The sequence below is a fragment of the Pelecanus crispus genome, chromosome 5 (assembly GCF_030463565.1).
Source record: "Pelecanus crispus isolate bPelCri1 chromosome 5, bPelCri1.pri, whole genome shotgun sequence".
NCBI lineage: Eukaryota > Metazoa > Chordata > Aves > Pelecaniformes > Pelecanidae > Pelecanus > Pelecanus crispus.
This window is the reverse complement of record NC_134647.1, coordinates 79,595,832-79,609,597: the sequence shown is the minus strand read 5'-3', so window position 1 is coordinate 79,609,597 and position 13,766 is coordinate 79,595,832. Positions and strand designations below refer to the sequence as shown.

The 13,766-nt window shown below is 37.0% G+C and overlaps 1 protein-coding gene across 4 annotated transcripts in view; it reads left to right on the top strand.

The window, feature by feature from the left end:
* EVI5 (ecotropic viral integration site 5) overlaps positions 1-13,766 on the top strand; it is an 84,326-nt gene that overhangs the window by 34,329 nt on the left and 36,231 nt on the right. For 3 of the 4 annotated variants that reach the window (XM_075710300.1, XM_075710299.1, XM_075710301.1), the window contains 4 exons: positions 3,964-4,098; positions 6,259-6,399; positions 6,944-7,102; positions 8,789-8,935. In XM_075710300.1, the coding sequence (XP_075566415.1) occupies positions 3,964-4,098; positions 6,259-6,399; positions 6,944-7,102; positions 8,789-8,935 (582 nt within the window). The remainder of the gene's footprint in view (positions 1-3,963; positions 4,099-6,258; positions 6,400-6,943; positions 7,103-8,788; positions 8,936-13,766) is intronic. The other variant, XM_075710298.1, reaches the window with a different exon arrangement.

Below are 13,766 nucleotides of genomic sequence, written 5' to 3'. Positions count from 1 at the left end.
GTCTAATCTTTAAAAATAGGAACTTGCCCAAGGCTTCTAGATGTGGTGGGTAACCAGAAGTTCAAGTGGAAGGTGGTTTCTTCCTCATACTGCTAGTAAATCAAGAACTGCGTAGAGAAAGTTGTGCCTGACTTCAACAGAATATAGAAGGTCGTCTTTTGAGGCATGCTAAGACCGGTGGTATTTGAGGAGTTAGGGCTGAGGGTAATCAGCCTGTTCTAACATACTCCTGATAATTATGTGCTGAAGGGTTGGGGTTTTTTTCCCTCTGTTCTTTTTCTCCTCTTGTTTCTAAGTGAAAAAGGTAGCTTCTGCTGGATATATAAAAATGAATAATCTAATGATTTCTGCCAGTTAAATACACCTCCGGAACACAAATCTCACACTTTCCCAGGGATACTCTGATTTTCAATGATTATGCAGTTCATCAGTCTGAATGCTTGAAAATCGAACCTAAGAAATGAGAGGCAGTTCAAGCTGAAATTGCTTCACATCTTGTTTTTAAGAGGGCTCTTAAAGTGTATTATGTGAAGATAGAATTTTAATTGACTAAACGTTCAGATGGAAGCATATGCATTTTGCAAGGTAATTCATAGCCATGTATTTGGTTATTGTTACAGCAACTCCATAGTGCCTAGTTTCTTTTCAGGAACTCATACTAAAATGACTGATAATAATTAAGAGCATAATAATTGATGTAGGGAATATATGCTTGTAAATGAGTGTTGCAACCTTATGGAAGGCTTCACTTTATTTTACAATATGCTTTTTTTTTTTAATATTGTGTTCTGATTTGACAACCCAAAAGCAGAAGATAAAAATACTGTATTTAGTAAAGTACTACAGTTAGTGCTTGAATGTGTAAACTAAGTTAGCTGGGCAGCTGCTGAACAATCTGTTAGTTGCCATTCAGTATGGAGTACTGGAAAAGCATTCTGTAGTTACATGTAATAATCTGTCATCAGCCAAAATAATATTAGGAATGATTGTGGGTTTGTTTTTTTTCTTCTTTTTGTGAACTTTTACTATTTCTGAGACTTTTAAAAAGAGTTGGGAGGAAATAAATCCAGTTGTGTGAAGCCAAGCAGGGACTTGTTTCTTTCAGAAGTAAATGGCTGTAGAACTACATTTTTAGTGCTTTATATTACAGACATCTTTTCAACACAGCCAAGAAAAACAGTGTTACTGTGGTCAAAACGTTTGGCTGGTGCCTGGAAATCTGGATTCACATTGTGGTTTATGTCACAAATTCTAGGGCTTAAGGCAAATATATAAAAGCAGGTTTTTTTGCTAAAGTGAGTCTTAAAATAGTTTTCAAACAATGTTTTGACTATAAACTTGTGTTACCTTTATATACTAAATTATTAAAATTGTGTGTTGTTTATTTAAGGAGCAAAAAATCACAACTTTGAACTTGTGAATATTGGTTTTTAAATCTGTTTTCATCTTGGCTGTATTTTTTGCCAGTCCATCAAGACTGATTTAAAGTTTGTTGAGGCTAAATAGTAAGTACTCCTAACATGTTCCTTAGGCAGGCGAAATCTAAAGACAGATTTAAAGATGACTTGTGCCTGAAACTGGATAAGTAAGTTTTCTTACACTCTCCGTTATTTATTATTTGACAAACATCAGTTAGATTTTTGTAGTCCAAAACTATTTAGAGTACACTTACGTATTGTTGCAAAATCAGGATGTATTCAGCTCTTCAAATCTGCTGTTTTCTCTCAATTTCCTGGAAAGTACAAGAGGACTTCTTACCTGAGGAAAGCACACTACATTTGTTCTTGTTCCATATGTATCATAAGCAGAATCTGGAACAAGAAGTGTAGAGTCCATTTAAGTTGCTCTGTGTATCACCCGATGAACCTGTACAAACAGCCAGGGAATAAGAGCGAGCCGTTGCCTATTCTGTGCGTCTGCGTGTTGTTACATACGTATGCTGCTCGTGCTCCTGTATCATGCAAAGGAATTGTAGGAATGCATCGGCGTTGCCCACCCATCCTCTCCTTACACTCAATCAGGGCTACCTCCACTGCTTGCTGAGGCAAAGACACTATGTGGGTTGAGAAGAATATGAATTAAATTAGTATTGTATAAGGGAAAATTAAATACACTATGATCTTTGTACATTAAGCGTTCCGTGTGTGTTCAGCTGCACGGTTAAGTAGGGCGAGCACTTAAATGGATAGTCTCGGTGACACTAAAGGCTGCCTGGCATGAGCTATCTTTGCCTTCTAACGCTTTGTATATATCCCTTCCCTTATAGCTCCCTGTAGACGTATATCTATATAAAAAAGAAATACAATAAATTGTACCACTGAGGATAGTTAGTGTAGATTTTGGATTGTACTGTAAGTCATGATGAAAGGCTTAGTTGGCATGCAGAAGTATAAAGATAAATGAAAAACCATTTCCTTGACCATGTAGTTACGTGTTGTAAATACTTATTTTGTCCTGTTTGACTTTGGTTTGTGCATTAAAGGTCAGGGATTGGTCATACCCTAACCAGAAGCATATGGAACTGAAGACTTTCCTGTTAATTTTGTCAACTGTTTTTAGATGCAGAAAACGAAATTGTTCGATGCACACATAAAATAACGTAAGAAATAGTTGTATCTTTAGTATAATGAATACTCTATGGATTCGAAAATTGCATTGTCAATTGAATAAAACTTCATCTATGAATCCAAGTATAGTATTTATTCTTCACAATGTAGTTAATGGCACTAAAGATGTATTAAATTATTTCCCTTTAAACTTAATTTTCAGGGTAGCTATGCATACACAGTAACTAGGCAAGCATGCTTTGGGGATTTCGACACTTTTTTTTCCCCCCCCTAAACCAGAAATTTAAATGCTGATTTATGATGGCATTGCCTGTCAAGCAAGTCTGACAATCTGTGGTGAATCTCAAGAAATAAAATGTATTTTGTAACTATTGACTGGAGGAAAAAGTTAAGTGGGGCTCTTGAATACAGATGCTCAGTACGACTTCAGTTGGATGTATCTGTTGGAAGATACAGTTTCATGAAATTGTGCTTTAGCAAGTGAAAGGATAGATCTCACTTTTAATTCCAACTAATCAACAGTCAAGAAATAAATTAATGGTGAATTAATTTGAGCAGAACTGTGGTTTGTTTGGGTGTTTTGATTTTTTTTCTTTTCCTTCCCCCAAAGTTTGGAAAGGGTGACCTTAAGCTCTGAACCTGCTGTTTTATTACTGGGGGAATGTGTTTGGCTGTGGAAAGCTGGCTGGGGATAGTCTTGGAGTAAGTCCTGTATGGAAAGAATCACATTTCTTTGTAGCTTGGGCCTACGCTGTCTGTCTAGAAGGGGCTATACTGCTACTTGTGCCTGGAATTTTCTCATAAATCCACAGGGCTTGCCCTAGAAGAGAATCTCAGAAGGAATATGTATAGTGTGAGCAAACGAGAGCCAAGGGTTGGAGTGGGAAAAAGGGGCAAACCAAAGTGATTGTGCATTGAAGCATACATGGCTTTATTTTAAATCCAAGATTATGGAAGGCTTCTGCTGAATCAGAGTTTGACTGGGGATCAGGAGAGATGCTTGTATTAACCTTGTAATTAGCTAGTCTTCCCTAAGTATCTTTTTCTGCATATCACAAAATAATCACAGATCCTTTGAGAATTTTTTGGTTTGGGTAACAATGAGAGAAAAGTGCGAGGTGTTGCTCATCAGTACTAATAGGGGTCTCTGTTTGGTCTTACGCATTTGGCTGTGTGGAGGTGCAGTTGTTTGAGAGGTGTAGCATTAGGGTTCTTGTTGTTAGCAGTCTGGAGGGACACGTTAGTAGACTTGTATAAGGTAAGCAATTCTGTTGATCTTAAGCTCGTATTCCTAATGTTAAGCGTTTGAATGTACTTTTCACTCCAAATCTGGCGTATAAAACCCCTTTCAAACCATCTGTGCTTCATACTAAACATATTTCTGCAAACTTTGTAGCATAAATGCAGTTCACAATACAGTGAAGACTTTGTGCTACAGCTGGAAAAAGAGCTGGTCCAAGCCAGGCTGAGTGAAGCAGAATCCCATTGTGCCTTGAAGGAGATGCAAGATAAAGTTCTAGAGATGGAAAAGGTAAATCAAACCAGGACCTTCCATATAAAATAGCACTAGAAACAGAATACTACAGGTTCCTGTAATTCTTTCCGTAACTGTGCTCTAGAATCTTCTCTTCTCTGTTTTCATGATTGCAAGATGCTTTTCAAACCTGAAGTTAATATAGCAGGAAAAGTAAGATCCGTTTGCACCAGGAAAGGTTTGTGAAGAACAGATCACTTTTCTCCTGTTCCTGAAGCTTGGATTCTGGTGGAGTCTTTACAGTAAACATCAATTTTTTCAAAATTATATCCTGCAACAAGAGCAGTAGGCTTGGGGTGAGCATTGAGGTGAAGTGAAACTAAATAGGTTGGGAGGGGAGGAGGAAAGAGTTCAATGTTCCCATTCCCAGGTCTTGAGTTTTTAAGTGTCTCCCACTTTGTCCTGTTATGGGCAGGGGAAAGAATACCTCCACTGTTTATTATCAAAGTCTCTACTGCTTTTTGGGTGCTGTCCCAGCTTGTAACTTACTGATGCTAGACTTTTAGCTGCACTCCAACCAGCTGTCAAACATTTACCTTTCTCTGAAGAAAAACCTAGCTGCAAAATAAAATAGGAAAAAAAGGAAAGAAAAAAACCCACCTAAAATAGAGGATGCTTTTCAGGTTCTGTTGTATTGGCTTTGGAAATTGTTTCCTCGTGGAAACTTTGAAGAGCTGTATACTGAGGAAAGTGGCCAGAACTTACTAGCTAATCAGATTAACCCACTGGAGTCGAGATTTTACTTTTTTAATTAGCTGAGGGGCTTGATGGGAGTCTGACAGGCTAGTAGTATGGTTGTTCTTACTGTACTGAACATTGGTAAGAATTCAGGATCTTGGGTATTTTTCAAAGCTCAAAAAGACTGAGTCTTTACTTAACCTTCATCAGCCTCAAGATGGCATGTACAGAAAGCTTAAACGTGAAGGAAAACTGGAGCAGTGGGGGAAATTCCAGTGTGCCGGGCAAACTCAGATGTGAAGTATTTCAGTCTGTCCATAATGAACTTGGGCACATGAGAAAGGGACTGAAGTTGGCTCCCTCAAATGCCTACAAATACAGCTCTCTACTGCTGTTAGTGCTGTGTCATGTAACCTGGGAGAACTCTGCTCCGTAACCCAAGATTTGCGTGGCCATACTGACAGCGATGTAAACATTCAGGAATGCACCCTATCGCTTCCTGTATTTGCCAATACTCGGAGCCCATGATTTGAAACACAGTGATGCTGATAAACGGCTGTTGTGCTGTGTTCCGTTAATAATGTACTTTACTCTCAACTCTCAAGAAAACCTGGCAACAGTTTTATGTATCAGTATTATGTATCTACAAAAATACTTGATTTTGCTGAAAATTACTACTGAGAAATACAGTAGAAAGTGGTGAAGCACAGTTCAACTTTGAGTATTTGGTATCCAATGATTTGATGTAGGGATATTGTAGTTAGGCAGACTATGTCCCTTTTCTTCCCCTCAGTTTCTTTCTCAGACTTCCATTATTATACTTTTCGCACTGTTTTGCTTTCCTCAGGTCACTCCTGTCATGTGCTTCCCTGTTTTCTGTTTAGCTTTCTCTAGTCTTTCTACTTTTTCCTCATGTGTTTTTGTAAATGTCCATGTGCTTTCATCTGTAAGGCCTTTTCTTGACTGGTTTTTGTTTATTAATGGATGGTTCCTTTGGCAAGATATCTTTTCTCCTTTTCAAAGGCAGATGACCTACTTCGCAAAAAACTAATTTCCATTTATTATTCTTCCTTTAAATGAAAGTTATAACTGTAGAAGTGTAATTTCAGTGCCCCATTTGCTTTACTCTTATCAAGTAGCTCAAAATCTTTCAGATTTCTCTCCATATCTTTTATAATGTGTAAAAAAACAGTGTAAATAATGCTTTGGTAATGGCACCATCTGGGGAAATCTGGAAATCAGAATACCTAAAACTACCTTGTCAATTTTTTTCTGTAGCTGGCAGTTGGAATATATTTATTTACACTCGCTATATCCAGGAGCTTAGATTTTTGAGGGATTTTATTTTGCAAGGGATGTGTACTTAAGACTGTTTGCTTAGTAGTAAGAGTTATCATTCTATGTCTGTATTCTTGGCATGGGTCTCACTAAGCACAGTTTTATTCAAATGCGTATTTAAGAGGATGGTCCTTCTTGCAGAGGAACAGCTCTCTCCCTGATGAGGAAAATGTTGCTAGACTACAAGAAGAACTGATTGCAGTAAAATTAAGAGAAGCAGAAGCTCTGACGGGTCTCAAAGAACTAAGGCAGCAAGTCAAAGATTTGGACGAACATTGGCAGGTATGGGTAGCAATACACTTAAAACAATTTCTATTTTCAATGAGTGATGGTAAAGCAAAAGACTATGAAATTTTGAGAGTTAGAGATTGAGTAGAACCTAGTGATTGTGGATCAAGCTGCTGAGGTGAGAAAATCTTTAAATGCAGCTGCCACAAGAAACTTGACTTCAAAAGCATGTTCGAAATTGGTCCCTAGTTGTTACAGATGGCAGAGAGCCTGTGCTACCAGCTAACCATTCTGGTAGGAAGGAAGCACCTGATCAGTACTCCTACTTCACTAAATGTTAATAAGGGCTAGAAATAGGTAAAATTCTCAGGATATACTTGCAATTCACTGACTTCCTGTGGTTGGGAATAACTGTCTTCAGCTTTTTAATTTTCTATTCTTAAAACTAGGAAGTTTGCATGGGTTTCTAGTTTTTAGGACAAATGGGAGCACTATAGCAACTTGTCCCCATATAACTCTGAGACTTTAAATGAAATAAGGGAACACCAGGAAAGATCAGCCATTATCAGCAGTGGCATGCTGTTTTTTTTTTTTTTAGCGTCATCTAGCTCGTACCACTGGAAGATGGAAAGATCCTCCCAGAAAAAACACAGTGAATGAGCTACAGGATGAGCTGATGACAGTCCGGTTGAGAGAAGCAGAAACGCAGGCTGAACTGAAAGAGACCAAACAAAGAATGATGGAGGTGGAAACGCAGGTATGTCATTGAACGCTAGCATGTGTGAATTGAGCTGAATGCTGGCAAATTGGTGTCAAATGGTGGATATTCGGTGATGATCTTTTACCATCTACAGGCATTACTTTAGTTCCAAAATGTGCTTTTTTTTTAGTGCTGTTAGACTAGGAGGGAGAATCTAGTGCATACAGTCCATCTTACTTTACTCTCTTCCTTCGTCTTTTCCAGGACTAAGCTTTCTGCATTTCTCATTTGGACTAACTGGTAGACTCTCTAACTGGTGTAACAACAAAAGTACTTTTAAGGTGTTTTAAATTTCACAAACCTAATTGATTCTCATAATAGTAATTCTAATTCTTTAAATGGCAGTGTTTTCTTTCTTCTGGTGAAATTGCCTACACTAGATGATCCCCTTGAGGCCATGAATCTGGTTACTGAAGTGTGGACTCCCAGCAAAACAGCTGCACACTGTCAGGTCTTTTTAGCAGAAGCTTTACCTTTCGTGTGCCGGAAAAGAAAAGCATGATTTACTGTTGCTGACATTTGTGCAAAAAAGACAAAAATAACTTGCCTGCCAAGATCTTTTTTGTGTAACTAGGGAATAAATGGTTATTAAGCAAACAAATCTGAAATGAAAGTGCACAAGTATTATATTAGCAAACTCTTAACTGAATCAATAAGCACAATGTGCTGTTCATTAAGAAGGATTTGTAACAGGCTTTTGAGGAATATTCCCATGAACTACCTGCTAAATGGAACTGTTACTTTAGGAGACCTGTGCATCCAAAAGGCTAAACAAACAAACAAAAAACTTTACTTGACAAGCTTCAGCAATCCCAGAAACCAGGAGAGCACGTAAGGATGTGCTAGTGAAGAGAGGTGAGCTAACTGCAAGGCACGTGATGGCTCTTTTCTGACAGAGGCACCACTTTTTCTATGGCAACTGGATAAAAGTTTCCTCTTGTCTTAACTTTTAAGATTGTCATTGAAGTGTTAGCACTGCTTCACTACAGTTAATGTGTGCTTCTGTTTTGTTGGTTTTTCCTCATCTGTGTATTTATTTTAGTCAGTAGGGGGCATAGGTATCCTGCTGTCTGGATTACATGTATTAAAGTCACAAGACCGTAGGTACTTCTCACTTCGTTCTGCATCGAGTCTTTGTGTATGCTTACGCTGTTCAGCTGTCATTTGACAGAAGTGCAGCGGTTCTCATGTCATGTACTGGTCTACGCACAGCTTCGTATAAAAATGGTGTGCCTTGTGCTAATGCACTGATCTTAATTAAGGTGCCATGTTACTTTCAGGAATTCACTGGACAGAGAAATGTGCACGTAGTATTTCTGACATACCTGATGTTTCTCGGATGCGTCAGCTTGTTGCTGTAGATGGGATAAAACTTCACAAAATCTTTTACTTACCTAAGCAAGAGATTGGGGAAAAAACAGATGTACAGGAGCTTTGCAATCATGTTCTTACAATGAGTCATCTGTTTTTTAAGAATGATTTGAATATCCTGGTCATAAACCCAAATGTCAAGCAGACTTTTCTGATTACACTTAGAAAATTCTGAATGCTTTTTCATCAAAAGTTTTTTATGGTAGATAATCTACAAGTATTTCTCGTCAGGCTTCCAGGAGTTAAATTAATATCAAAGATCCTTCCTTAACATGCATTTTCTTTCCTTTTTTTTTTTGTCATAAACTTCAGAATCAGATCAATAGTAACCATTTACGAAGGGCAGAGCAAGAGGTTACCAACCTACAGCGGAAGGTACAGTATCTTTCTGCACAGAACAAAGGACTTCTTGCTCAGTTGAATGAAGAAAAATGTAGACAAGCAGAGATTGAATGCAAGGTAAACAACATCGTGACTGGACTATTTGTGTGCTAATGTCTGTCTACTTTCTAGTCTTGTCCGCTATTGTTGGATAGACTTGTGTCTTAATTGAGAAGTAGAAATCACAAAACCAAAACTTTCTTTTACTGATTTGACAATTTCATCTTGAATTTCCCATCTCACAAAATCACTTGAGGTTTTGACAGAGCTGCTTCTTTGTGGTCCCACAAAGATAAACTTTTAAAGTGTGGTTCTACTCAGAAAAGTGTCTGTGTATAATACATAAAAAGACACTCTTACACAACAGATTCTGATCACTGTGTACTCTGTCTTTAGTGACAGAAGAGGTTCATTACTTCAACACTGACTATTACTGCAGAATTAGTTTAGGTTCAAAAAAGGGGAGTAGAAGTACCCTTTGAATGGAGAAGTGTACAGAAGGAAGTCTTATGGTAGTCACTGCTTAATAGTAACCAGACTTTAAGAGGACAGCCCAAAAACACTGGGCAAAAGAGGTTTTTTTTATTACTGTCAATGCACAAAAGAGAGCCCAATCTAATGTTTGAATCTCAGATTTAATTAGTTAGTTTTGTAACTAACTCCATAACCAGTTACTAATAATTTATGTCTTCATAACTTGTGCACATGTCATATGGACAAGAAATAAAGGCTAAGTCTTTCAAGCTTTGTTCTCCTAACTTGGATGAAAATTTCCCTGAAATTGCCACTATATTTACTTCAAAAAAGGGCAGTATTAGTTGACAAATCACTATAGTTAAGACATTATTTGCTAGAGACGTGAAAACAACTTTTTACTTAAAGCTTATTTCCAAAAGACACATAAATAGTCTTTTATAAAATCAGCTAGAGCTGAACAGTCAGTAATTTCTAAATAGGATACTTAGCACTATTTTTAACGTACTAATGAGATGAATAATCAGACTACCATTTATTAAACTGTGGCTGTGAATTTGCCACTTGAGAGCAGATGCTGTTATATAATTTGTTGTTTATGATCACATCTTAGTTTTGCCCTTAATGTAACCAAACCTTTTTTATCTGTAGTGTTTGTTTCTATTCTCATTCATGCAGAACACTTACTGGTTGAGTGAGCATTTTTCAGTTTTATCCATATACATGCATTTTGCTTGTAACACCATACGTACCCTACAGACTGCGTTAGCTGCAATTCTGTCAAAGGTTTCTGTGGCCCATATGAATCAAGAGTGTAGTCTGAGTGGTTTATCATTGTCACTTAGCCTGGTGATGAAATGACATCCTTATTAATATGCATAGTTTTGCTAATAATATCATACTTCTCAGTTTTTACAGATTTTCATTTCTTCTTGTAATTTCTTTTCTCCAAGGTAATGCATAAATCTAGGCAATTCAGTTACGTAGTAAACTCTGATCCTGTGTTCATTACTCAAAGCCATAGTGTGTAATTTGTAATTGGCAATTTCTTGCTAGTTTTGCCTCAGAGTTCTTTCAGCAAAATGAAGCCAATTTTTGTTGTTGTTCAGTTCCATTTTAAAGAAATTTAAGAACAATAAATAACTGAGATGTACTCTAGGTATTTCAGGATTTTTTTAGGTTTTTATTTTTCTTGCTGTCTTGCCAGTTCCATTTGTTTCCAATGGAACCTGAATCTAAAATGTGGTGAAGACGTAACTTCTACTGACTCATCAAACTCCATCACAAGCTTTTAGGAAACAAGCCCCTGAATCTTAACTAGAAGAAATTGCTTCTACTGACTGGTTTTTGTTTACCATAATCACTGGTTTCCTAAGTGCTATTTTTTTAAATGCTGAGATTATTCTTAGTGATCTCTGTTTGTTTGTTTGTTTTTTAATATTCATGATCTTGGCGACATGTCTTTTCATGTAACCCATAACTTTTTTTGTTTGATTGGTGTTTGATACTGAAGGTCCTCATTAATCCTTAAGGGAATGAGAGAGTGTAGTCAATATTCTGCAGTTTTTATTTTTACTATAAAAAGAGTAATATGTCTTTAACCTGACTAATGAGTTAATATACATGACTGCTCTCATGGGGATAACTTGCTTGGAAAGTTATGTTCTAACATGGGTTAGAGAAGTGTGATAGTAATAGACACAGCACCAGTCATATTTTTTAGACATTCTCTGAAAGTAGCAGTGATCAATAGCCAGTGAAGTAGCGGTACTGATGTTCAGTAATATTAGATCCCAAAACTTGTTTTGCAGTCACTGACAGGAAGAGGATCAGAATTTACATTGTAACATGTTTTCCAAGTTGATGTTTGATATAAAATGAAATATTACCAATATGATGCATATACATTAGCTGGAGCTCTACTGTTTAACTGTGAGCTAGACTGTGACTTCTTGGGCTGAGGCGTAGTATAATACCATATAGACTCCTGTACTGTTTAAATACACAAGGGTTTTTTGCGAACTGTATTGAAAGATGCTCACACTTAACTTGTTGGAAACTACCTTTCTTCAATATAGTTTCCCCTCATATTCCCTTTTCCCCCTACCTCTGACTCTTGTCATGAACTTTCATTGTGACTTTATTCTCTAATAATCTATACAAGCAATTCAGCAGTGTTTTAGAGATTTAATAAGAATGCTGTGTCATCAAGAAAATTAAGCCATGTTAAAACAATATACAAAAGTTTAAGTGTTCTCCCGCTCCTTAAATGGGACATAACTTGGTATTGAACTTCCTATTGCTATTTCAAACTCATGAAAAACTTTTCCATTTCTAACTCTGTGATAATATACAGTTAGGTGAAAAATGAGAGGATACAAAAAGCCATTGTCCTTTGGCAGTTGATTTGTAAGGATTGTCATTCTGTTTCCTGTCCCTTGCTCTCCACATTCAAACTACTGGAAGCGTGATTTTTAGCTTAATCTAAGATTCATGCCAAATGCTTTCACTTTTTCTTGTTATGGGAGAGACTATTTTAAGTTCCTGTCGCCCCATCTCTATACCACAGTACATGAAAGAAATCCCTGCTTGGGGTCGTTTATTACTTCACTATGTGAGGAAAATGAGATTTTAATTTTAAAGTGAATTTAAAGAAAAGAATGAAGGCTGAAGTCTGAAGTAGAAAGAGAAATGTTGTTATGCTTGTCAAGCCACAACCTTGCAACTTGACTGGCTTTGTTTATATTAACTAGGTTTACAAGAAACCAGCATATCCTATGACCGTGATGTAAGGCATATGTTATGGGTGTGAAAGGCTAGCCTCCAGCAATAGCAGCGGATTTGTCATACCTGCAGTCCTTCTAGAAGTAGGTTCGGTATCTGTAACTTGACTAAATAGTGTTGCTACCAACTTAGATTTGGCTTGCAATACAGATAATAGCAGGTAGATTGAATTGAAAAGACAGCACTGCGGTGTAAATACCTGAAATAAAGCTGTTTAATATGTTACCGATACAAGAACTTTGTATGCAAAACTGATGAAGAAGGTTTCAATAATCTTTCAGGTAATGTCGTGGAGCAATACAGACACATGCTAAATTTTTTGTAGCACTAAATATTATTTGAAGTTCTACCTTGCATCTCCTTAAATCTGGCAAGTTTGTTATTCCTAATTCCATTAGAAACAGATGTTTGGTTTTTTTTTTCTTCCCTTCCTACTGTTTCAAGTCATCTGAAATAATGAGCTAGTTTTGTTTCTGTCACTACAACTTGGCTAGGTAGCAATATTTCTACTTGAAGAGGTGTATCAGAGAAGATACATTTGGATTTTCAACTCCCCAATTGTTTTTTCTGTGCAGAAAGAACTGGTACATTATTTCTGGAGCTTGTATTTTTCCTTAAAGTGTAGCTTAAAATACATAACCAGAAACACAAAATTTTTGTAGCAAGTTGCATCTCATACCACCTATACGACACTGTTTTCTGTCATTGGTGTGTACTGTTATGTTTTTCCCTCTTTATCTGACTACTGCTTCTACAGCAAGGACTTAATTTCAAATTGTTTCTTGAAACACAGCACTGATCTTTCTAATCAGTTTTGCTGAAGAATTTATAACATAAGATTGTGCCTCTGACCCAGTCTTGTCTTTCCTACCATATCAACTTTTGTGGTAATTATTGAGAACATGCTCTGTTTTGGAGATAAAGCATCAGTGCTATCTAGAGCAACACTATTGACTCATCTCAGATACCAAAGTCAAACCAAGCCAGTCTGTCCTTTAGCTTTCAGTTAAATACATGCAATCCTGTGGACTTGTGGGTTTGGCTTCATTCGAGCAACTGTGCAGCAGAATTTAGCAATATTGGCTAAACTTTGGCTAGCACATGATGGATTCTTCTGAAATGGACTCCAGTGATTACAAATGCCGTTAATTGGATACTGTAGAAGATGTACCTTTTTCACAGGGGTCTTTTTTCAAATAAACAGCATGTTTTCAAGTAGCTACGATAGATAAGCTTTGGCATGTTCAATTCAGTCTCAACCAAACTGTCTAATGAGGGTGGTTAAGTACTCTCAAGGTTGAAGCACACATTAAAATGACTGAAATACTGGAACTGACTTACAGTAACTACAGTTTGCAGAGTTACAGCAGTCTGCCATAAAAATAAGTGTACCTGAGCCTAGTCTCTCTTCTCCAGAATTATTTGCACTCCAGCTGAAAGATTTCTCACTCAGTATCTATCACTGTCTTCTTTCTGTGGTTCTACCAAAGCTGCTGACAATGTAATAGTAATTGTTTTGTGCTCTGAAGTCTTGAGGACTTGTCTTGTAAAATAGAAATAATTAAACTGCCCTGTCTCTTGTCCAAACTCAAATTGTCTATTGCTTATAGGCAAACTTACAGGTTGAACTTACACCAGGAGTCTGATTGTA